The sequence below is a fragment of the Pteronotus mesoamericanus genome, unplaced genomic scaffold (assembly GCF_021234165.1).
Source record: "Pteronotus mesoamericanus isolate MK-2021 breed Mesoamerican mustached bat unplaced genomic scaffold, CSHL_Meso_final contig_1174, whole genome shotgun sequence".
In the NCBI taxonomy this organism is placed as follows: domain Eukaryota; kingdom Metazoa; phylum Chordata; class Mammalia; order Chiroptera; family Mormoopidae; genus Pteronotus; species Pteronotus mesoamericanus.
The window spans coordinates 136,942-163,871 of record NW_026555033.1 but is presented as its reverse complement, the minus strand read 5'-3'; the positions used below and the strand labels follow the sequence as shown (position 1 = coordinate 163,871).

At 36.3% G+C, this 26,930-nt stretch overlaps 1 protein-coding gene and 1 pseudogene across 1 annotated transcript; both read right to left on the bottom strand.

The window, feature by feature from the left end:
• Positions 1-1,748: 1,748 nt before the first annotated feature.
• Positions 1,749-2,099, bottom strand: LOC129077632 (cytochrome c oxidase subunit 7A2, mitochondrial-like; annotated as a pseudogene).
• A 10,033-nt stretch (positions 2,100-12,132) lies between these two features.
• IFNE (interferon epsilon) lies at positions 12,133-12,763 on the bottom strand. The gene is given in 3 exon segments (XM_054582153.1): positions 12,133-12,192; positions 12,195-12,701; positions 12,704-12,763. Coding segments are annotated over 3 exon segments (627 nt in total).
• Between the last annotated feature and the right edge of the window lie 14,167 nt (positions 12,764-26,930).

The window sequence follows — 26,930 nt, the reverse complement described above, 5'->3', positions numbered from 1 at the left end:
AAGAAACTCAGCAAATCCTGGTATATTGGGCTTTTAGTTGCAGATAAAAATAGATGTCAGGTTTATTTCATTAAGTTACAAATGTGTTGTCATGTCAGATTAAAGGTCTGCTGGTCTATCCTGTGGAAGATCTTGGTGGGCTGTTATACTTATGGTTCTCTACCTCCAGATACATTTTAAAGGCAAGTTGCAGGATGGCTGGTTGTTGGAGGAAGTAATTAGAGCTTCAGATTGGACATACAATAAAGGCTGAAAATCAGCACTTCATACAACACAACATGTATGTACCACCCAAATTCAATTCTTAGAAAACACGGCTAGTCAGACAGTTAGAAGGAAACATCCCCAGGATAAAAAGACTGGTTTGTAACCAATATAAGGAAAATGATGACTAAATTAATTGTATCATAAATTTTCACAAAGCAGTAGTGTTTGCCATTGCTGGGACAAATGGGAATTGAGGAGGAAGGACTTATTTATTTATTTATTTACTTAAGAGAGAAGATGATCAGATTGTTAGCGATCCCTGGTTCTTGTGGGCAGTAATAGTCCCAGAACTGGTGAAGGATGTGGAGTCAGAGGGTCTGAATTCCAAATAAGGTCATGACCTTGGGGAAGTTATTTAATCTCTCTGTGTCTCTGTTTTCTTCTCTATAAAATGAGGATAGTGAAAGAATCTACATCAGCCTGTCCTGTCAACAGCTGCAAAGATATGAGAAGGTTGTGATCTAAAGACCGTAGAAGAATAGAACAACATATTTTAACACATTAATTTTTTAAGAAAGTCTGTCCAGCAAAAAAAAAAAAACAAAAAACAAAAAAAAAACCCCATAAAATTTAAATTACATGAGGTTAGAAAACTTTCTAATGTATAATAGAGTATTAACATTTTCAAGAAAGTTTAAGAACTCAATAAAAATTTGAGAAAAATAATATAAAGAGACAACTTACAGAAGCAGAAATAACTGAGTAGAAAATATACATCTCAGATAATCAGCCTTCCTTGTGATCATGGGTTTTGTGAATAATCAGCTTCCCTAATTACCATGGATTTCACAGACAAATGAAATATCAAATGACAAAGCTGATAAACAAAAAAAATTACTTGGTGATATGGGGAGTAAGAGCATACACTTACACAGACTTGGTAGAAGTGCAAAAATTTCAAACATTATTGGTAATTAGTTTAGTAACATTTATCAAAAATTCTAAGTCATTAGACCCAGTGAATATAGAAGCAGATATCTATCTTACAGAAATACTAAGTAACACTCAGCTTTGTTCACTGTGTAGCATTATCTACATGAAAAGTAACTGAAGTCAAGTTAATGTTTCAGTACAGGTAAATAGTTAAATAAACTGTGATTCCTTTATATTATATTCTTCAGTCACAATAAAAAATTAAATGATGCATATCAATACTCACCATCATTCAAGGGTGTTCATGTAATTATGAGTACTTTCTTGAGTGAAAAAGAAAGTTAAAGAAAAAGAATGATCACATTGGTGAAAATTGATATCTAATTATACCTAAATATTAGGATTTGGGGAAATAAAAGGGTAGGAATGGAATCATTTGACTTTTGTTTTTCTGGAACTTAGATATCTTTCTTTGTATATTTAAAAAAATGGCTATATAGTATTTTTAAATTCTTTTTCATGGTAAAGACTTCTTTATTGGTGGCAGTTAGTACAAGTCAACAAATATTGATCCCCCCAAAAAACTCAATTATTTATCAGTTTACCGGTCAATAGAGAGCTGAGTGAAATTGAAACAACTGATTGCTGGGAGGATAAACTGAAATCAATTCTGTTTCTTGGGAAAGTGAAGCTCTAGCCAGCTGATACATAGCATATGCTGTTCCGCCAACTGTGAGAATCATGGTAGCTCTACGCAGGAGGGCATGACTACCCCACACTTTAGTTGCACTAGAATTCCATCCTCCTCCTGAAATAGCTTTTGTTTTTCTGGAACTTTATTTTCAAACTGCCTGAGTGAAGCAGTACCTATGGTCCTCTTAGCAATTTTATGAAGAGCCAGCAGTAGCATGTTGGCTTAGTCCTGGCCACTAACCATGAAAACACTGGGAATAAATATTGCCGCACCAGAACAGGAACTACCATCTCAAAAATTAGCTATATATTTTAAAATTGGTTTTTTAACATTGTTTCCAGTTTCCAACATTTCTATTAGATTGAAGCAGGGGATATTCATCTTCGCTCAGTATTCCATGCATTTGCAAGTAGAAAAAAGAGCATTGCCTTTATGTCACCAGGAGAAAACTTGGGGAAGAATGTTTTGTTGGACTTTTTGAAAGCTAGAGGTAGAGCAGACAGCATTGATCACTTAAAACTTTATAATAGCAGTTGGAATTTTCTACCAATACAGAAATAAGAAAATGCTAATAATATTTCTCATTTAATAAATAAAAATTTTAAGATAATTTTATATAAAAGTAATGTTTTGAATCTTGGAAATTTATTTCTTTGGTACCATGAATTTTATTAGTAGTATGAATGAATAAAAAGCATATCTTAATTTTTTTCTCAACTCTTCTAGGTCTTGGATCTATGTTTCTGCTCTTCTTGATAATGTTTTGTTTCCTTGTAGAGCCCAAGTTTGCACCAAACAGGACTCCTCTGGTTCAACAGCCTGTTCCAAATTTACCCTTTGCTGTTCCATCAGCTAAGGAATCCCTTCATGGGTCTCTATTCCAGTCAGGAAGGACACTCCTGTATGAAAATACCATGGAGGGTGTGCTAGGTCATGCTCTACAGACGAAGGCATTTACAAAGTCTTCTGGTACAGATGTAGCCAAGATCTACTAACTGCAGAAAATATAAACCTAAATCACAAGCTCGGACATATATATAGTATATGTATCTATAAAACCATTACAACAAACAAGATAATGAAGATACCTGTCACCCCAAATTCCTTCATGCACCTTTGTGATCCCTTTTTCTGTCCCTCTCCACCCTAACTTCCCCACTGCTGGCCAGCCCTTTCTGTCCCTATAGACGATTTTGCATTTTCTTGAATTTTATGTGGGTGGGAAATACAAAATATACTTTTTTTCTTCTTCCATTCAGCTTCAAAGTGTTAAGATTCATCCATATTTTATCATGTCTCAACAGTTGATTCTTTTATTGAAGAATATATTCCATTTTATGGACCTGTGATAATTTTCATTTCACTTGTTGATAGACAGTTTTTCCCCCAAGGGTTTTGTAATACAAATAAAGTGACTCTAAACATTTGTGTATGTCTTTATGAGGATATATGTTCTCATTTCTCTTAGGTAAATATCTAAGGGTGGAATGGCTAAATCATATTGAAGCTATATGTTTTGCATTTCAGGAAGCTGCCAAACCATTTTCCAAACAGTTGTACCATTTGACATTTCCACCAGCAATGAAGAGTTTCAGTTACCCTACATTTTCTCCATCACTAATTATGGGCAATCTTCTTAATTTTAGCCATTCCTATAGACAGAAATTGGTATTTAATTGTGCTTTAAATATGCATTTCCCTAATGACTAATGATGTTGAGTATCTTTTCATGTTTTTATTTGACATTCACATGTCTTCTTTAGTAAAGTGCCTGTACAAATCTATCAAATCTGTCCAAAAATATTTTACATAAAAAATTTAAAGAATTTAGAGAACTTCTGTCAGCCCCAATCTTTTCTGAGTTGTGATGTGACTCAGGTCATAATCTAGACAAGTGTTTCTCCAACAAAAAAATAAGGATTTCCCATCTGTCAACATAGACTAGTCAATAGTAATTAGAAACCCCTTCTTAGCAACAGGTTTGGGGCCATGGACCTGTAAAGAGCTGCACATGCTTTTATGGACAAGCACTAGGAAAGGAGGTTATGCATAATATAACAGCAGGGCTTGAGTCATAGACCTGGGGAGCTCTCATCTGCTCTATATCAATCCTGTTTTACTATTGCTTCTTATTTAAATTTATTCCTTTGGTTATATCTATAAAAGAAAGGTGGAACTATATTCAGACAAGCTGAAGTTTAGGGAGCACCACCAAATTGTTCATGTGTTTATAACCACATTCATCCTAAGTAAAAAATGCTTAGTGTAGGAAAATGTCCCGCAGAGAGAAAGGGCTGGAGAATGGAGATGCAGTTAAACATGGGTGAGTACTGTGAGAATTTGGGATAGCTGGTCAAAAAACCATTCTGTATCATTCATACACTGTGACTGCCTGTGTGTGTCTGGGGGGGGGGGTTCATGTGCATGTATGCGCATGTATGTGCATGTGCCTTGTTCTTGTGTGTGTGGGTGTTTGTGCAGGTAAAAACTATTAGACCACAGCAGCAAAAATCCTAGTACCTACACAGAAATAGTGGATAAAAAGCAGTTAGAATATTAAGATTTTGAAGCTTTATTTATCTGATTATGTCACATGCTCCATTTTTTCCTGCTTTTGAAAAGCATTACTCTCATGGGAAACCATTGTTGAACTCTCTTGTTGGTTGTGAATACTTAAAATCAAGTTGAAGTGCTGCAGTTTTGAATGCTTTTGAATGACATAATGGGCTAAACAATGTATATCTGAAATATAATAGGATCAAAGTAATTCTGATTATTTGACAATGTATATACATCAAGTTTTCCATGCTGTCTAATTTATTTTTGGCCTCTTCATAAAGATTCTACCTTAAAGCTATTTTCCTGGAATGTATCAAAATGAGATTTCAGTTTGAACCAGTAGAAAGCAAAATAACATTGGTTACTAGAATGTGTTTGCTCTGTGTGTCAACAGTAAGCAAATAAAACAATGCAGTATTTATGTCTTCATGTATTTCGTTATGTTCATCCTTAATGAACACAGCTAAGACTTTTTTGTGTGTGTGTTTTAATCAGCATTCAGCCATTGAAATATACTGTTTAACGAAGAGACACGAGAGGACAAAGCTAAGTTACTAAAATCAGGATGTAAAAAAATACCAAAAATACCCTTAAAAAACAGCTATGGTGAATGATCTGATGCAATCAGATTAGATAATAAATGACATAGTGCTGGTTTTAGACTGACATCACAGTTTTGAAGCTTATCTATTGACTTTCATTTTGCATTATTTACTTACTCTAGATTTCCATAAATATATTTATCATTTAAATAAAGTGACACTTGAAAACTTTCTGTGCAAATTGTTTCTAAGCTAGTTACCACAATGGATAATCCAATCAGTAACATGGATTTTTGACCCTACTACTGAAATCAATTCAAAACAATCTATTCATCAGTATTAACATGAGAAAAAGAAGCTATCATTGTAAATATTTTGATGTGACATTTGTAAAAAAAAATACGTCATAACTTTTAAGACTCCCAATTAAGAAGAAATAAACACATTTATGTGGATAATACCAATGTTTGTTTTTAAATAAGTCAAATTTTAAAACAGAATATTCTTTTTAAAATTTAGGTAAAAGGCAACAATACCTATTTTGCCCTCTAGTTTTTAATATTGTGGCGGGATAATGGCAAATTAATAAGCTATAAGACAAACAAGAGAAATTGAAGTTATTAAAATGTGGAGATAACGTGGTTCCTTAAAAAGTAAGACTCCCTTTGTGCCCTCTTAACAACACCACCCCCCACCATAAATCTAACCACTCTTGTAGCCTCCACCACTCTAGATTGGTCTCTAGACAGTTTCTGAACTTTCTATAAATGCAAACAGTCTTCAGATACATTCCGAATCCAGCTTTTTTACTCAATGTTATGTCTGCGACATCATCCATACTGTTTTGTGTATCAATAGCTAATTATTTCCATTGTTATGTACTATTGCAGTTTGAATAGATGCATCAATTCTAGTATTAATATACTTTTGCTTTGTTTCTTTGGCATGTGTGGGGGTTACTATATAAAATCTTGTGTGACTATACCTGGACATCTTTTTCGGTGGACCTAAGCAATAATTCCTGTTGGCTATATACCCAGAAGTGAACTGACTTTGTCACGGGGCATTGTTTATATGTTTATCTTACTAAGCACTGCCAAATAGTTTTCAAAGTTTAAAAATTTTACAGTCCCATTATCAACAATTGTATGTCAGTCATTTTGATTTTTCAATTTAATCTCTTTAGTTTTAGCCATTCTCATATGTGTTTCATGGTATAACATTTTGGTTTTAATTTGTATTTCATGAGTAGTAATGATGTTGAACACTTTTTTCAAGGTTTACTGATCATTTGGATATCCTCTTTTATGAAGTGCCTGTTCAAATTGAATATTTTCTCATTAATAGTAAAATATATATTTTTTAAAAATAAGCAAGAAAACTTCAGCTTCTCCCAAGGAATAATAATAGATCAGAGGCAATTACTAAAAAAAAAAAGTCTGCTATACTGAATAATATACCAGCTAAGAATTCGATGATTAATTCTCTTAAATTAACTCCATTTTTTTCAGATTGATAACCCCCTTACTCATCTGATACGAATTTCTATTTGAAATAATTAAATTTCTTCCCAGAGACCTATACCTTAATATAAGGCTTATATTGAAATTTAACTTGGACTAAATTCACTAATAACAACATGCACTTAGCTCTCTTACAAAGGCAAAGTTATATGATTTATGGGTCAAGAGAACCCTGCCCTATGTTCTAGTCAAAACTTGCTGCACCCTTCCCAAGAGGTATACATGTCCACCTTCAGTGACTAAAACTTGGTTGAACAGGTTTCCACACTTCTAAGAAGATGGATTCTTCTTGCATTGAAGGTAAACCCACGGGACTGTTTTTGTGTTATGGCCCCTTCTCTGCATGCCTGCAATGCAACTCTGGCCACTAAACACTCACTCCATGCTGGCTACCTTCTGCCTACCCACAGTGTTTCAAGTATATTAGCCAAAGAAATGAGGAAAATTGTCATCATTTTACTAATTTCTGGTAAAAAAACCTAATCCAGTGGCCATTCATTTTGTACAATAACAAGGCAAGTGGTCCCTTGAAGAGAACAGTGGGAAGATATTGCACTTTGTTCAATTGAACCATTTACACTATTTGCATGTGTTGTTTTCATAATTTTTCTAATATATTAAGTTTTTATAAACTGAACCAAAAATAGATCCCATTGGAATCATTCAAGGTGGTGCCAGTGGTTTCTGTTATTACTTGGCAGTTAAAAGCATGACTAACCATCATCAGGCTGACAAGAACCAAAGGCTCATGAGAAAAGGATTTTTTAGTATGACTAGAATAGTTAGAAGAGAAGCTCCCACCTGGACTTCTGCCCTACCTATTGCATCCTTATCATATAGTGCTCTTAACATACGAGGACATAAGCAACCCTTTCATCAGAGAAAGACACTTCATTTTTTACTCAATGAAAAGGTTATTCAAATGGCCCATCCAGGATGAGTAGAGAAACTGAGAAACAAAAATAGTAACTTAACTTCTTAGCAGACACATAGAGTAAACGAGACTTCCTCAACTCTACACAGAGAGTCTTCTCACATGTATAACTGGCCATGACAATGTGATATCGATATATCCCTTTTTTCTTTTAACACTGCATTTTAAATTTCTACATTCAATATTTAGACTGTCCCTGTTATGTGTTGAAGAAAGTGCTAGTTAAAGAGTTAAGCAGCCATTAGTAGGCTATGCTCTAGTTGGAAGAAAGAGACATACAATATATTTTGTGATATGATTAGAGTTGTGCCCTGGGGGGTAGGGTGGCAAATAGATTCAGATAAATTAGACTCTAAGGGCTTTCTGTGAAGGGAAAATTTTTAAGTGAGTCATGAATAACAAGAATGACAATAACATATATAAGGAAGAGAATGTATATTTGGCCAAGAAAATAGCATGTGAGCTGGGTTTTCAATGGCTTTAAATGGAAGGTCTATATGTTATGCTACTAGAGGTCAGGTGCCAAGAAAGCAGATGCTGAGATAAAAATACCATGCATGGAGTTTACTAGGGAGTGCTATGGGATCAACACTTGTGGGAAGAGAAGGCAGGAAGATTGAGCAGAGTGGATAACGGAGCTGCAGTGCAGTTACACAGTGGCCTTGGCTAATTACAGGCTGTAGAGGGACACTCTGAAGCTGGGATGACCCTTCAGAGGTGGAGTGAGAAGTCTTAGCCTTTATACCTTCACACCAACCAGTCATTGGACCCCGGGATGGGGGAGAAAATTTGAGCTAAACGACTAATTTCAACAGTTTCAAGAATAACCCTAAAGTCTCTATTTATCAAACATTTATACTTCTCAATAGAGGAGATGACTGAATCAGTTTGCTATCTTTCACCTTGAAATTCTCTGCTTCCAGAGATTTGGTTTCTTTGTGTCCACAATATATTCTTTGTCCAATCAGTTACTGGTACTATTGTAGTTTTGATTTCACTCATCCAGGGCATGAGGATCAGAAACCTTACAGAAAAAAACTTGATTTGGACCATTTTCCTTAAAATGGAGTCATTGTTATGGGGTGCACCAGAGTTATGATAGTTTCTACTACATACATCTTCTTTAAGAAGGAAAAAGTCCATTGAATATGGTGCTGTGAAAAGGTAGTGATAGAAAAGGAGTTATCCTTACCAATTCTCTCCTATCTAGGATGCTTGCTTCCTTCCATTTATTGTGAAAAAATATGAGATCGGTAACCTCAAAGAGACCATGCTTTCATCTGTTTAAAGTATGCTAAGGCTATCAATAATCAATAAATATGTGTGTGGTGTATAATGTTTAGTCACAAGACCCCGTCATCATCATCTAGAAATTTGTTCAGAATGCAAATACTCAGGCCCTCCACAGACCTGCAGGGTCAGAAAAACTGGGGTTGAAGCCATTCAATATGGCTTTTTTAAAAAATAGTTTATTTATTAATTTTTAGAGAGAAGGGAAGGGAGGGGAAAAAACATCAATGTGAGAGAGAAACATTGATCAGTTGCCCTCGTATGTGCCCCAAGTGCGGACCAGACCCACCACCCAGGTATGTGCCCCGACTGACCAGCAGTCCTTTGCTTTGCAGAACAATGTCCCACCAAGTGAGCCATACTGGTCAGGATGTCATTTAATCTGCTCTAACAAGCCCTTCAGATGATTCCGATACATGGGACTTAATTTACTGCAGGTGATAAGTACCCTAAACCAAATTTCTATAAGGGGCCGTACTTTTTTGTTCATTTTTTCAAAGTTCAAAAATAACAATTTTTTTCTGATTGCAAATGATTTCATATACATGGGGGAAATATTTAATCCAAGAAATTTAAGAGAATGAAAATTCTATTGCACATATACTACTATTGTAAACATTTTAGTGCATTTCTTTTCTAGTATTTTTCATGAATGTTTTATTTATGGAAAATATGATGCTATATTTCTTTTGTAACCTGTTTGTTGATTTAATACTCTATCTGGCGAAGTACATGTAGATGTAACAAGGATAATTCAGATGATGCAGCCTATGAGTATAAGTAAGCCTTTACTCTGGACCTCCCCCACATACAACTACTAGTAGTAAGTCTAGTCTATTAAAGTATTCCCTTCCTTAATACCTAAGTTTAGAACTTTGGTTTTAAAGTTTTAAAAGGGCACATAGTTAAAAGCAAGTGATTTTAATTTTGTATGAAGCAGTTATAGCAATTATACTAGCAGGATGTCAACTTAATAAAGCTAAATGTTTGGGGACACAACAGCATGTAAAGTATTGGTTTTAGCTTCTACTTATGAGTATTATCTGCTCTAAGTTTCCACTTGGCAGCTCCTCCATCCTGTTCTCCTAAGTTATTAAGAAAGAAATGTCCAGGTAGAGAAAACATCCTTTTTTTAATGCATGACTGCAAGGAGTGTGTAAACTTGAATAAGAAAAGACGGGAGCTAATTATTAACATTACTGTTCCCATTATTTTATAGTGATACTGTACGATTTCACTCCAGTTTGTGGTGTCCAGCAAATGGTGCTGGCTTTCGAGTCAGGCAGACTTGGGAGGGAATCTTTGCTCCAGTATTTGCTAGTTGTGTGGCTTACAGTGTTATTTTCAGCAAGTTGCTTAACCTTTAAAGTCTTCTCCTCACCTGAGAAAAAGAGATAATAATGTAACTACCTTGCAAGGTTAATTTGAGAAGTGAATAACATGTTAAATGAAATATTTAATTTGGACATTTTCCTGGTTTGAAAAAACCCAAAATTTCTACAGACATGAGACGCAAATGAACTGTGTTCACAGTTGATCATAGATACTTCTGTTCTTTCCGCTTCCCCACCTCTGTATGAACCTGAAGGTAAATAGGTCAACTCTCAGGTTGAAACGTGAACTTGACAAAGACTTCCTCCTGACTGCCCAGCCTCTGCTTCCCTGCTCCCTTTGCTATTGCAGCTGACCCTGCCTCACTCTCAGGATCTTATTTGGTTCCTCCTCCTCTCTTTTAAGCCAAATCTGGAAGCATTGGTCAAGAGCTAATATACTTACTCACACAAATTAAACTGAAATGGAATACGTTTTATTCTTCAGCAAGTTTTATATTGTGATAACTTTTATCTTGAATTATACAGTTAATCCAAAGCAGGACATGACAAAGTAGTAGAACCAGATGCAGATTTTGGGAGCAAGGCTCTGCTTCTTAGAGTGGGCAAAAGTTACTATGACTGCGGGAAAGCCACCAAGGCTCAGTGAATTTCAGTTTCCCTGGCCCCACATTTGTTCCTTAACGATTCTTGGGAGCTCCTAGCTGGAAGAGCTAGACTCCTTCATCACCAGGCCATCCCAGGAGTAAGAGCCGTCTCCCTTGGCCTGGGTGCTCTTCCCTCCGCCCAGCCCTCCTCCTTCTGCCCACCGCAGCCAAGGGCAGGCTGGCTCAGTCCTGTTTCTTCTAACCTGTGCCTAGGACTTCTTTTCACCAGGAAGCATCCATCCATATTTCTGAGAACTGTGACTTGTTAGATACATTTTAATTTATTATTTTATTTGGTAAAATTCACATAATTAAAAATTTAAATATAGAAACATGTTGTAAAATCTCTCCCACTCTGTCTTCCTCCATTAATCTCTCTTACTTCCCTCCCCCAAAATGAGTAATCATTGCAATTTATTTCTCATATATTCTTTATTTATTCATACATAAATAATGTCAAATATAAATTTTATATTATAATTTCAAATACAGAATTTTATACACACTTCTGCAACTTGCTTACTTTTTTACTCTTTTACTTTATTTTTTGACTTTTTTTATGGAAAGAGCAACCCTCATGCTTTACTCCAGCTGCATAGTGTTCCTTTGTTTGACTACACCTTACCAGTCTCTAATTAGAAGAATTTGGGTGGTTTTCTGTCTTTTGATATTACAAATAATGTTGCAATGAATTCTATTATATGTACATAAGTCATTTCACACATGTGCAAGTGTTTTTTCTAGGCTACATTTCCAAACCTAGAATTGATAGATCACAGACTATATGCATCTGTAATTTTGATAGACACCAAAATAACTCTACAGTGATCACATCAATTTCCAGTGCTCTGGAAAATTTTAAGAGCACCTTCCCTAAAGTTTGCAAGATTTTTTTCTTTAAATCAAACTTCACACTTTTACCTACCTGATAGGTTATAAATGTCTTGTTATTCACTTACAGTTTGTACTTTCATTATGAATGAGATTGAACTGCTTTTCATTTTTTCCTCTACAAACTGTTTGTTCATATATTTTAGTTATATTTCTACTGTGTCACCTATAACAAATATTCCATGTGTGATGATATTTTCAAATCTTGCAACGCAAATCATCCCTGGTATTTCTCATTGCTTCTGTCAATTTCTGGCAAATAAGAAAATCATTGGAATGATGTCCTATTGTTTACAAAAGTATGATTACAGTGGAAACATATTTTATTATATTTACCCAGCCAACTTTTATGAAAATATACCCATTTGAAGAATCAATTATGAAATATTAATGAATATGTTTCAACTCATAAAAATCTAAAATGGATAGAAAATATAAAGTGACATTGCAAAATAAAAACATTTGTCAATGTCCATAATCCTAAGGTACAGATATATGTTTACACACAAAACCAAAACTATGCTACCATTTCATGACAAAAAGAAATAATAATATCTGGAGAAGCCCTTCCACACCTCCACCTACCTTATGCTTTTAAAGCCTGCAGTTGACTCTTGCTTCACATGGTTCAAGGGTCCATTTCTTGCTTGCCCAGCTTTCCTGTGAGTCGGAACATAAAGGAGAGACACCAGTTGATTTCTACTTGGACAATGGTCCAGGCACAGCTGCTGTATATGTGGTTTTCCAGGTAATCACAGATCCTTTGGAAGTACATTTTAACTTGTAACCAAAGGTTCTCATTACCTACGGTACCACTTTTCTGATCTGCTTGCAGTCCCATGGACGTTTCTAGGTATTCTAGTTGTTGATGAAGTTCAATGAGGAACTTCTTCACCTGGCTTTCCTCCCAACCATCCAGAGAAATATTTGCCCCAAATAGTTTGAAGATCTGCTGAAGCATCTCGTGAAGAATGGTCAGTGCATATCCTTCCTTGTACTGGTGAGGACTTACAGCCTTCTGGGGAAGCAGGAAGTTTTTCTTGTGTGGTAGACACTGCTGAATTGATGAGGTTTGCAAATGATTCAAAAGTTTTAAACTTTCTCTGTTCACGTTTCCTTGTTGGAAGAGAACCAGTTTCAGTTCTAGAGAGAGAAGAGAGTGAAAGAGGCCAGCAGCACCAACAGAGTTTCAAAGAAGTGCTTGTTAATCATGGTGAAGGTCAAATATGCCACATCTCTCTGCATGTTTATAAAGCTTCAATTCTGGTGAATGTTTGCCTTTCACGCATCTCAGATTGTTCTGAAAGGTGTTCTCTTTTGTTGATTTTGTTTTCTAAAGCTGTCATTTCTCCAAGTTTACACTTTAAGCTTTTTGGTTCTCTAGTCATAGTGTTCATGGGACATTTCCTCCACTTTCCCCATTTTGGCTGATTGAGGAAGTAACCAAAAGAACTTGTTTCATTGTGTTCTTTCCTTGACACGATTACAGACCAATCATCTGATAAGATCTTCTATTACTTTCATTATTTATTACATACCAAGAATACAATATGCTTTCTAAATGTTTAGTTAAGCTTATTAAACTTCTTTTACTGAGAGTAATATTTTTTAAAGGTGTAGTTTTTCACAGAGTAATGTTTATAAGAGACTTAGTAGCATCTATATGGCACTTGGGAGCAAAAATTAAAATCCACACAGACTGCTAAATTTAAAACTTCAAGTAGGACTATAAATTTGTACAAATGCTTGAACAAATTAATCTTAAAATATGTTCCAGCAATCTTAAATTGTTTAATATCTTATCCAAGCAGTTTAGTATTTAAGATGCTAGTCTATGGAAATAATGTGAAAGATAAAAATGAGAGAAAGAAGGTCATTAAAAAATTATCGCTATTGAAGAATATTAGAGACAACATATAGCAGGGGTCCCCAAACCTCCCGGCTGAGGACAGCTACCAGTCCAGGCCTGTTAGGAACCAGGCCACACACAAGAGGAAAGCTTGAATGTAATGCACTTGAAACACCCTGAAATCATCCTATAGTAGGAGTTTAATACATGTGTTGACTTGGAGTGATTGATGTGTTCTACCACAAAGTAATACAACATGTAACATCTTATCTTTGACCATTTCTCTGCAGGCAGTTGCTGTGTGAAATCCTAAGTGTTGAGAAGAGACACTCTGAAAACATGTACAGTCTCATTATTTATAAGCTCAGCTCTATGTTGTTTTCACTTAGTCTGGTACTAATAAGTTGAAATTAACTGAGCCAGCATGCTCTATGGAGGAGTTTTTCCTTGTACAAAAGTTAGTTGCATTCATCAAAATGTTTCTAACATTTTGGGTATGGTGGAATTTGAACTTTCAGAGATCCATGAGAGTCAAACTACAGAAATCTCTTACTTAATCTAACAAGGTAAATAAACTTTAAACTCATGTCAAGGAGTAGGAGTTGGACAGAAAAGAAAACTCTACACCTAATTGAATAGAGTGATAATTCTGTTCAAAGGTAGGTTATACCATGTGCCCTTGACTTCGAACTTAACATCTAAGCCATGAATGCTTTGCCCTGGGTATTGTCCTGTAAAGTATATGCTCTTTGAGAAGTTTTTTAAATTTTTCACTTGATCAAAAATTACCCAATAATTCTATTAGAGTTACTGGTTATTTGACAGCTGCACACAGTGTTCCTCTAATTGGGACAATGGTGTGGGTCAGGTTGACATATGTCTAAATATCTCATTCATGTTTTCATAGTGTCTGTGAGTATGGGTGTGGCATGCTGGGGCACCTGGCAGGTGGAGTGAGTAGAGACAGAGACGCTGCTTCTATGCACATGAGTTTGACCTGTGCACCTGGTGAGCTGCAGGAGGCAGGCGAAGCCTCCAGTGCAGATGATTCAGAATGGAGCAGTGCTGCGGCCAGGCAATGATGGTTTTTCCAAAAAAAAGGGAGATGCCAAAGTGGCTAAGGCTGACTGGGACCCGGATGGGGCAGAGTAAAAACTTTGCACGCACACACCGTCCTAGGGAACTAGTGACTTTACAAAGTCATCCAGACTAAAGGGCTCTGTTCTTTTACTGGCTGCTAGGGAAGTTACGTGTTTAAGGAATGAATGAAGAAAAAGAAGGAAATCACTTTTATCATTCAAATTATGGAATTTGTGCATTGAAGTCATGAAGATCTGGGTTCAAGTATTCTCTCTACCATTTACTGGTTCTGTGGCTGTGTGCAAGTTACTTAATCTCTTTTGACCTCAGTTCTTTCATCTTTAAACTCTAATTTATGAAACACTTCATCCTAGAAGAAAATATCGGCAGTAAAATCTCAAACACTGCTTATAGCAATGTTTTTACTGATATATCTCCTCAGGCAAGGGAAACAAAAGAAAAAATAAACAAATGGGACTATATCAAACTAAAAAAAATTTTTTTGCACAGCAAAATAAACAGATAAACCATAGAATGGGAGAACATATTCACTGATACATTTGATTAGGGGTTAATATCCAAAATTTATAAAGAATTTATAAAACTCAACACAGAAAAACACCACCACCACCAAGAACAGAAAATCCAATTAAAAAATGGGCAAAGGACCTAAAGAGACTTCTCCAAAGAGGACATACAGATGGCTAATAAACATATGAAAGGATGCTCAACATCACTAATCATCAGAGAAATGTACATTAAAACCACAATGAGATGTCATCTCACACCTGTCAGAATGGCCATCATAACCAAATCAACAAACCCCAAGTGCTGGTGAGGATGTGGAGAAAGGGGAACACTTCTGTACTCTTGGTGGGAATGCAGATTGGTGGAGCCACTGTGGAAGGCAGTATGCAGTTATCTCAACAAATTAAAAAATAGAACTGCCTATGACCCAGCGATTCTACTTCTGGGAATATGTCCAGTGGAACCCAAAACACTAATTCAAAAGAACATAAGCACCCCTATGTTCATTGCAGCATCATTTACAATCACCAAGATATGGAAGCAGCCCAAGTGTCCATCAGTAGATGAGTGGATAAAACAACCTTGGGATATTTACACAATGGAATACTATTTGGTCATAAAAAAGAAAATTTTACCCTTTGCGACAACATGGTTGGACTTGGAGAACATTATGCTAAGTGAAATAAGCCAGTAAGAGAAAGGCAAATACCATATGATTTCACATATATGTGGATTTAATGAACAAACTGAATTAACAAGCAAAATAGAGACAGACTCATAGAGAGCAGGTTAACAGCTCCGGTGGGGAGGTTGGGGGTGGAAGAATTAAGCATAAAAGAAAAAGGACTCATGGACACAGATAACAGTGTGGTGACTGCATGTGGGAGAGGGGATGGGTGAAGGTAGAAGAGGGTGTAAGGGGGATAAATAGTAATGGAAAAAATACAATAAAAAATAACCTACTAAAATGCTGTAGAGGATTAGCAGATTAAAAGATTATAAAATCTACTATGGTGCTTAAACTAATACATAACTAATGCATATTAGTTCACTTATACTTAACAAACTACTAAATCTATAACATTCCTGGGGATTCATGGATAAGTAAAATATTTTTACAGATAAAAGTTATGAAAAAAAATTGGACATTTTTATTTTCTTGTGACTCTTTTAGGATAAATTGAGTTGTTTTGGCCTTCTAGAAGGGTATGATTTCTTTATATCTGAATAGTTTTTATTGTGGCAGCAACTCCAATAATATCTTTGAAATCTTTCTTTTTCCCTCCCTCTCCTCCCCTTCCCTCTCTCTTTCCCAGTCTTCTCCCTGTGTCTCCCTCCCTCCCTCAAAAGATCTATGGTCATTTTTTTTTAGATATGGAGCCATAGGTTTTTATTTTATTTTTTAAAGATATTTATTTATTTATTCATTTTAGAGAGAGGGGAAAGGAGGTAGAAGGAGGGAGAGAAACATCAATGTGTGGTTGCCTCTTGCATGCCCCCTACTGGGGTCCTGGCCTGCACCCCAGGTAATATATCCTGACTGGGAATTGAACCAGCAACCCTTTGGTTTGCAGGCTGGCACTCAATCCACTGAGCCACACTAGTCAGGGCATATGGTCATTTATAATATACAAAAGAATAATACTTGTTTTCATAACATTCTGTTCAATCTCTTTGGGCACTGCAATTTTGACCTGGCCTCAACATAAATCTACAAACCTTTAATGCAGAGCTTCAAGAAAACACTATAAGGATAAATAAAAATGATCTTTAATCTGAAGTTAAGTCTTTCACATCATTTTCATCCAATTTTCAATAATAATGTGAAATTGTGTTGTTTAATTTCCAAATATTTGGGGATTTTTCGAGATATCTTTCTGTTATTGTTTTCTAATTTGAATCTGTTGTGGTCAAAGGATATAGTTTTAATTTATTGAGTCATGTTATAGCTCAGAATATGGCCTATTTTGGTTACTTATTGTTCCATGTAAGCTCAAAGTAATTCTATTTTTGTTGATTGGATTATTTTATAAATACTACTTAGTCCAAGTTGGTTGACAGTGTTGTTGAAATTTTCTATAGTCTTTCTGGATTTCTGTCTATTTTTTCTATCAACTGAGAGAGAAGCATTGAAATCACCTACTATAATTTTGGATTTGTCCATCTTCCTTTTCAGTTCTATCAGTTTTTGCTTCATGTGTTATAAAATTCTGTTCTTAGGTGCATCACCTTCAGGATTATTATGTCCCTTAATGAATTGACCCTTTTATTTTAAAGTGTCTCTCTTTATCTCTGATAATATTCCTTAGTCTGAAATCAACTTGTGTTATATACTCATGCTTTCTTTTGATTAGTGTTTGCATGGTATATCTTGTTGCATCCTTTTACTTTTAACTTATACATGATTTTTATATTAAAAGCAAGTTTTTTGTATATGGCATATAGTTGAATGTTATATTTTTCTTCAATTTAAAAATCTTTGCTTTATATTGGGGTGGTTATACCATTTACATTTAATGTGATTATTAAGACAGCTTGATTTACATTTGCTATTTTACTAGTTGTTTTCTAATTGGCAATATGTTCTTTTTCCTTCTTTTGGATTGATTTTTAAAGTTATTACACTTTATCTCCACTACTGATTTATTAGCTCTACTGGTTTTTAAAATTTTTACAGTAGTTTATCTAGCATTTAAAACATATATCTTTATTTAGCATTTTACAGTTTACTTTCAAATAATGTTATATACCACATATAGTGTAAAAATATTTTAACAATATACTTTATTTCCACTTTCTTTAATATTTCTTGTATCACAGGTCTACTGATGATGAATTCTCTTGGCTTTTGTTTATCTGAAAAAGTATTTTGCCTTCTTTTTAAACAAATTTTTTATTGTCTTTTTTCCATTATCACTTAGTCCTCCTGCCCCACTCCCAGCAATTACCACACTGTTGTCTATGCTCATGGGTTCTTTTCCTTTTATGCTTAATCCCTCTACTCCCTAACCTCCCCACCCCCAACCTTAGCTGTCATTCTGCTCTATATCTATGAGTCTATTTTCCTTGTTAGTTCAGTTTGTTCATTAGATTCACATATGAGTGAAATCATATGATATTTGTCTTTCTCTGACTGTTTATTTCACTTAGCATAATGTTCTCCAGGTCAATCCACACTGTCACAAATGGTATAATTTTCTTTTGTATGGCAGAGTAGTATTCCATCATGTAAATGTCCTAAGGTTGTTTCATTCACTCATCTACTGATAGACATGTGGGCTGCTTCCATATCTTGGTGATTGTAAATGATGCTTCAATGAACATAGGAGTGTTTATGTTCTTTCGAGTTGGTGTTTTGAGTTCCACCAGATATATTCCCAGAAGTGGGATTGTTGGGTCGCAAGGAGATCCATTTTTAATTTTTATGAGGTATCTCCATACTGCTTTCAACAGTGGCTGCACCAGTCTGCATTCCCATCAATAGTACACCAGGGTTCCCTTTTCTCCACATTCCTGCCATCACTTGTTGTTTGTTGATTTATTGGTGATAGCCATTCTGACATGTGTAAGGTAATATCTCATTCTGGTTTTAATTTGTATTTCTCTGATGATTAGTTATGTTGAGCATCTTTTCATATGTTTATTGGCCATCTGTATGTCCTCTTTGGAGAAATATCTATTCAGGTCCTTTGCTCTTTTCACTACAGGACTTTTTTTTTCTGGTGTTGAGTTTTATAAGTTCTTTATAAGTTTTGGATATTAACCCTTTATCAGATATATCAGTGAATATGTTCTCCTATTCCATGGGTTGTTTTTTTATTTTGTTGATGGTTTCCTTTGCTGTGCCAAAAATTTTTAACTTGATGTAGTCCTATTTGTTTATTGTTCTTTTTGTTCCTTTGCCTTGGGAAATATATCCAATAAAATATTGCTATGAAAAATGTCTGAGATCTTGCTGCCTATGTTTTCTTCTAGGATTTTTTGGTTTCAGGTTTAACATTTAAGTCTTTAATCCATTTTTGATTTTTGTGTGTGTGTGTGGTGTAAGAACGTGGTCTAGTTTCATTTTTCTGCAAGATTTGCTCAATATTCCCAACACCATTGATTGAATAAATTGTCTTTAACCTATTTTATGTGATTGCTGCCTCTGTTGAATATTAATTGGTGGTAAAGGTGTAGGTTTATTTCTGGGCTCTCTATTCTGTTCCACTGACCTATGTGGCTGTTTTTATGGCAGGACCAGGATGTTTTGATTACTATGACCTTATAGTTTGATATTAGGTAGCATGATTCCTTCAACTTTGTTCTTTCTCAGGATCACTCGTGCCACACGGGGCCTGTTGTGGTTCTGTATAAATTTTTGAAACATTTGTTCTAGTTCTGTGAAACACATGATTAGAATCTTTATAGGAATTGTTATTAATCTATAAATTGCTTTGTGTAGTATGGATATTTTAATGATTTTATTTTTGTTACCCATGAACATAGTATGTGCTTCCACTTATTTGTATCTTTTTCAGTTTCTTTTTTCAGTGTCTTATAATTTTCTGAATAGAGGTCTTTTATATCTTGGTTAGGTTTATTCCTAGGTATTTTATTTTTTGAAGCAATTGTGAGTGGGATTGTTTATTTATTTTAATTTTAATTTTTATTTTTAGAGAGAGGGAAAGATAGGGAAAAGAGAGAAAGAAAGAGAAACATTGATGTGAGAGTAATATCATTTGGTTGCCTTTTGTACGCTCCTTGACTGGAGATCAAACCTGCAACCCAGGCATATGCCTTGATTGGGAATTGAACTGGCAAACTTTCATTTGGCAGGACAATGCCCAACCAACTGAGCTATACCAGTAGGGCAAGATTGTATTCTTAATTTCCTTTTCTGTTAGTTCATTATTGGCATATAAAAATGCAACCGATTTCGGGATATTAATTTTGTATACTGCTACTTTGCTGAATACATTAATCAGTTCTAGTAGTTTCTTGGTGGAATCTTTGGGGTTCTCTATGTACAGTATTATGTCATCAGCATATAAAGACAGTTTTACTTCTTCCTTTCCAATTTGGATGCCTTTTATTTCTCCTTTTGTCTGAATGCTGTGGCTAAGACTTCCAGTACTATGTTGAATTAAGAGAGGTGAAAGCAGACATCTTTGTCTTGTTCCCAATCTCAAGGAGAACATTTGTAGATTTTGCCCATTGAGTATGATGCTAACAGTGTGTTTGTCATATATGGCCTTTAATATGTTTAGGCATGTTTCCTTTATTCCCACTTTGCTGAGCGTTTTTATCATAAATTGATGCTGGATTTTACCAAATGCTTTATCAGCATCTATTGATATAATCATATGGTTTTTATCCTTCAAGGATTCTCTCCTTGTCTTTAAGCCTTTTCATTTTAATTATGATGTGTCAGTGTAGGCCTCTTGGGTCCAGCTTGCTTGGGACTCTCTAAGCTTCCAGGACTTGTGTATATTTTTCCTTCACCAGATTATGGAAGTGTTCAGGCATTTTTCCCCCCAAATAGGTTCTCAATCAATTGCTTGCTCTCTTCTCCTTCTGGCATTCCCATGATGTGGATATTGTTATGCTTCATGTCCAAAATGTTTCTTAGGCTCTCCTCATTGTTTTAAAGTTCCTTTTCCTTTTGCTGCTATGCTTGGAGGTTTTTTTATACCCTGTCTTCCAAATCACTGATTCAATCCTCTGCTTTATCTAACCTACTGTTTATTACTTCCAGTGTATTATTTATTTCAGATGTTGCATCCTCTATTTCTGATTGGTCCTTTTTAATGGTTTTGGTGTCTTTTCTCATGCTGTTGAGTATTCTTATAATTATTACTTAAACCCTCTATCTGATAAATGGCTTGCCTCCATTTCATCTAGCTCTACTTCTGGAGAATTATCTTCTTCTTTCATTTGGGGTCTGTTTCTTTGTCTTCCCATTTTGACTACTTCTTTCCATTGCTTCTATGTGTTAGGTAGAACTGCAAAGAGTCTGGTGTAGACCTTTGTCAGATGCTACTTGTCACTGGCCCTGGCCAAACTGTTTGGAGCTATCAGCGATCTATATCTTGTGGCTTCCTCTGTTTGGCCTGGGTGTGTGCAGAAAGAACAAGGCAGCACACCAGAGCTGGTTTTTATCAGCGCCGAGCCTGAGTGAGCGTCAGCTGACATATGAGAACTCCCAGAGATCTATCTTAGTTGTTAAACTAATCAGTGATATAGCTTCAAGCTGTACTCAGCAGCCTGGCTTCAGATCCACAGGTGTGGCAGAGTAATTCCTGTGGGCAGGGCTGTTGCTTCCGCTCAGGCTGATGCCACTTGGAGAGGAATGCTCTGCCTGAGAAAGATTCCTTCTGCAGTATGGAGAATGACTTAGCACAGGGATCCTGGTGGCTGACCCTTCAGCTCTTTCCCCAGAGCCACCAGCTCCAGACTCTTGTCATGCATCTCTATTCCACTCTGCTCTCCCTCTGCTAGAACCCAGGGTAAGTGGCTGCAAACGGAATTTTGTGCTTTGGCCCTTTAAGAGGCTCTCCCTGGTAGACAGAAACCTTGCTCCTTTTCATAGCTGGATGTTATCTGGGTTCTTTTCCCAGCTCTGGTACTAGAGGTTGGAGAGCCCAGCTTGGGGTTTAGACCTCACACTTCTCAGGGGGAACCCCTGGCAGCTGGAATATCCCTCCAGCACTTCAGCTGCCACCCATGGGAGCCCAGCCAGCTCTCTTGTGCCTCCTCTGCTCTCCCTACCAATTACGTTGTGGTGAAGTGGTTTCTTCTGTCTATCTGTCGTTATAAGGCTTGTTTCTAGCTAGTGTTCAGTTGGTTATTTGGAAAGATTTCCCTACAATTTAGTTGTAATTCCAGATTGGTCCTGGGAGGAGATTAATGTAGCTTCTATTCACTCCTCCACCACCTTGGATCCTCCTTGACTCCATTTTTAAATATATTTTCATGGGTGTAGAATTCTAAGCTGAAGAATGAAGATGGTGGAGGAGTGAGTGGAAGTCACACTGAACTCCTGCCAGGACCAACCTGGAATTACAACTAAATTGTGGAGAAATCACCTGGAACAAACAACTGAACAATAGCGAGAGAGGAACCTTATAGCCTCTGACAGACAGAAAAATCAGCTTTAGCACAACCTAACTGGTAAGGAGAAAGCAGGCAGGGCACCCACAAGTGGCAGCACCAGAAGGATATTGAAACTGCCAGTTGGATCCCCTTGAAAAGAGCCAAGTCTAAACTATAAGCGGGGATCTCTAGCCTACAGCACCAGAGCTCAAAACGTACACAGATAACAGCCAACTGCAAAAAGTGACAGGGTTGCTCTCTTTCAGAGAGAGGTGGCTGGAGAGGCAAAGACCTGTTTAAAGGGCCAACGCATAAATTTTTATTTGCAGCCACTTACCCTGGTCTTGAGCAAAGGTGGAGGCAGAGTGGGCTAGAGATGCCTGAGGAGAGACTGGGGAAGGAGGCTTTGGGGAGAGAACTGAGAGGGTAGCTGGTGAGATCCTGGTGCTATCTCCTCCCCCATATAACAGCAGCCATTTGGCTCAGGCAGACCACTCCCCAGAGTGGCAACAGTGTGAGAGGACCCAATAACACCACCCCCAGGAGTGACTCTGCCCGCCCCTGTGCTATCTAAGCTGGCCTGCTGAGTGCAGAGTGACTTGATTAACAGCTGAGGGAGACAGCCACAGACAGTAGATTCCTGGAATTCTCAAACAGACTGCCTAAGGTCAGATAGGGTCAACATCTGACATCATCAGAGACAGATCCAGAAAGAAAATACAGCCATCTCCTATCATAGAAGTTCACACCACAAAGTCAGGATATCAAGACACATCAATTTAAGAGGCAGAAGCAAAAAAGAAGAGTCTCACAAATAATGGGAAGACAAAGAAATACCCCCCAGTTGAAGGGAAAAAAGGAATCCCCAGAAAGAGAACTAAATGAAATAGAGGCAAGTAAACTAGCAGATATTGAGTTCAAAACAGTGGTTATAGGAAAGCTCAATGAGCTCAGTGGGCTCAGAGAGAATTACAAAGAAACTACAGGGATACTACAAGGAACTTACTGTGAACTGTATCAGCATGAAAAAGGACATAGAAAATATCCATAAGAGGCAAGAGGAAATGAAGAATACAATTTCTGAATTGAAGGGCACAGTAGAAGGAATCAAAAGCAGGCTCAATGAAGCAGAGGAACGAATCAGCCAGCTGGAGAATACGGTAGAAAAAAACTCCCAGAAAGAGCAAGAAAATGAAAAAAGACTCAAAAAGAATGAAGAGGCATTGAGGGAAATGCAAGACAACCTGAAACTTAATAATATCCGTATAATAGGGATACTGGAAGGAGAAGAAGAGAAGGAAGGGAGAGAGAAGCTGTTTGAAAAAGCAATGATGGAACAGTTCCCTAATTGGAGGAGAGAAAAAGTCACACAAGTCCAGGAAGCACAGATGGTCCCATTCAAGAGGAACCCAATGAGGCCCACTCCAAGACATATGACCATTCAAATGGCAAATAGCAAAGACAGAGAATCCTAAAGGCAGCAAGGGAGAAAGAGGTAGTAGCATATAAGGGAGCTCTGGTATGGGTAGCAGCTGTCTTCTCAACAGAAACAGTACAAGCCAGAAGGGAATGGCAAGAAATATTCCAAGGAATGAAAAGCAAAGGCCTGAAATCAAGACTGCTCTATCCAGCAAGGCTCTCGATTAAAATGGAAGGCAAAATAAGGAGTTTCCCAGACAAAAAAGAAGGCTAAAAGAATATACCTCCACCAAACCAGCAATACAAAATATGCTAAAGCGACTGCTTTAACCCTTTTTTAGATGTGTGGCAAATACTTTCCCATTCTATGACTTGTCCTTTAACATTTTTTATAAGTATATTACTATATATTCTTAAATGTTTAATATAGTTATATTGTCAATATTTTACTTTATAGCTTCTGGGTTTGAATATTTTACTTCAGGGTAAGAAAAATATTAGTTTGTATTTTCTCCTAAAACTCCTTAGATTCTACATACTGATTTTTAACTCACCTGAATATTTCTTGTATAATGTGTGAAATAGGGCTCTCTATTTGTTTTATTTCAAGTAATAGTCGCCCATGTACCTTATTTGTTGATAAGCCTTATTTTCCCCATTGATTTGAAATACCAATTTAATCATATATTACATTGTTAGATATAAAAAAAGAATTCTAAGTTAATATATCTTTTTCTTTCAGTACTGTAAAGATGTTGCTCCACTGGCTTGCATTATTTCTGAATATATTGTCGTTCTTAATTTTATTCCTTTGTGCAAAATGTTTCTTGTTTTTCTCTTACTGTTTTTAAGATTTTCTATCATTATTTTTCAGTGATTTTATTATGGTATGCCTTGGTGTAGTTTCTTTTTATATCTTTTACTAGGAATTTCCTGACTTTGTGGTTTATAATTTTCATCAAATTTGGAAAAAGTTTAAGGCATTTTTTTCAATATTTTTCATCTTCTGGGCGTCGAAAATAATCATGTCAGATCATTCAATATTATTACACAGACCACTGATTCTGTTTTCGCTTCACTGACATATTCTTCTGCAACGTCTTAACTAATGTTAATCCTACCCAATATATTTATCGCTTTAAATATTATATTTTTCATTTTAGTTCCCAGGCCAGTGCTCAATCCACTGAACCACACCAGCTGGGGAAAGCACTATGGAGATACCTCGAAAAATTAAAAATGGATTTGCCCTTTGATCCAGCGATCCCACTAATGGGAATATATCCAAAGGATCCCAAAACTCTAATTCAAAAGAACATAAGCGCTCCTATGATCATTGCAACATTATTTACCATCACCAAGATATCGAAGCAGCCCAGTGTCCATCAGTAGATGAGTGAATAAAACAACTATGGGACACTTACACAATGGACTGTTACTTGGCTGTAAAAAAGAAGAAAATTTTACCCTTGTGACAGTATGGATTGACCTGGAGAACATTATGCTAAGTGAAATAAATAGTCAGAGAAAGACAAATACCATATGATTTCAGTCATATGTGAATCTAACGAACAAACTGAACTAACAAGCTAAATAGAGACAGACTCATAAAGAGCAGGGTGACAGCTAAGGAGAGGTAGGTTAGGGAGTGCAGGGATTGAGCAAAAAAGAAAAAGGACTCATGGACCGTGGCAATAGTGTTGTAATCGCAGGGGGGATGGGGAGTAAAAGGGGACTAAATAGTATTGGAAAAAAATACAATAAAAAATAAAATTAAAAAATTATATTTTTCATCTTCTAGAAGTTCAGTTTGTTCCTTTTTGATGTCTTCCATTTCTTTCTTCATCATTTATCTTTTCCTCTACTATATTGAGTTTATGGGGTATATTCACAATGTGTTTTAACCTCCTTGTCTGCTAATTCTATCATTTGTGTCATTTCTGGCTCTCTTTTTATTATTATTTTTGCTACGACTTTTGGGTTCTATGTTCCTGCTTCTTTTCATTCCTACTAGCTTTTGATTAGATTATTAACATTGCAAGTCCTATTTAAGGGCACTAGGTTTGTGAAGTCCTTTGTATATGGTTGGGCATATAGAAAGTTTCAGGACATAGTTAAGTTAACTGGAATCTGCTTGGTTCTTCTGGAGCTGGCTTTTAAGCTTTCTTAGAATGGATGGAGAAGACTTTATAGTCTAGGGCAATGTTATCCCATGCCAAGGGAATATTCATGTATGGACTCTCCTCAATGCTCCATGTATTAGGAAGTTTTTGCACTTTAGGCTGGAGGGAAATGAAATATTTCCAGCCCTCTGATAGCCCTGGGGATAGATGGCCTGTTCCTATAGTTGGCCAGGCTCAGGTAATTTACGGATCACAAATCAGCTACTACTCCAGCAGTCCCTTCTACAGATATCCCCTCCCCTCAGTTTCTCTTCTTCTCCTCTCCAATATTTTGCCTTACAATATCTAGCTACATCTATGAACTCATCTTTGACTTATTCAGTGAGACCAATGATTCATTTTTTTTTCCTCCTCCTCCTTGCACTGTAGCCTAAAAGTGCTCTCCACACAGTAAGATGGAGCAATTATTGGGCACATGATATTTATTTCTCTCTTCTCAAGGATCATTATCCTATGCTGCCTATTACCCAGAGTCTGAAAATTGTTGTTGCATATATTTTATTCCATTTTCTGGTTGTTTAAAATGGGAGAATGATGATCATCTGTCATGGCTGGAAATGGAAGTTATCTCAAAACTAATGCTCTGAAGTAGGAGCCTGCAAATGACAGCCTATCAGCCAAATCCAGTTCACTGCCTGTTTCTGTAAAAAAAAGTTTTATTGGAACATAGCTGTGCCCATTGGTTTATGTATTATAGAAAAACTTTCATGCTTCAATAGGAGAGTCGAATAGTTGTGACAGAAATGGGCCTTTCCAGTGACTTTTAAATTTCTAGCATAAATGTATGTTCTATTCATTCAGTTTTTCAAAAATTATTTATTTACCAACTGTCAGTCTGAAAAATGAGTGTGGATGCCCCACGTGGTAGATGCAGCTATCCTCTCACAGGGACTAAGGTTAGCACGGATTCTACATTGTGAAGTTGCTGAAATGCCTTCAGGGGCCTTCATATTTGAAAAAAATGCTTCTGGCTGGAGGGTTCTGATACACATTCCAAGTGGCCTTTTGTACAATGAAGCTTAGAGTTCAAGAATTCAGAGGACACACAGAGCCTTCCCAGGTTAGCATGAGGTCTCTCAGTTTCCCTTTCTAGCTGCTTTCTGATGTAGGTAGGTATAATATGCACTCCGTGCCTTCTTGGCTATTTTCCTGTGGGTGTTATTTTTTAAAATAAAATTTTCCTCCTGTTCAAATGGGAAAAATAAAAAAATTAAAAATGTAATGCTGTAATTAAAATCCTGATTAT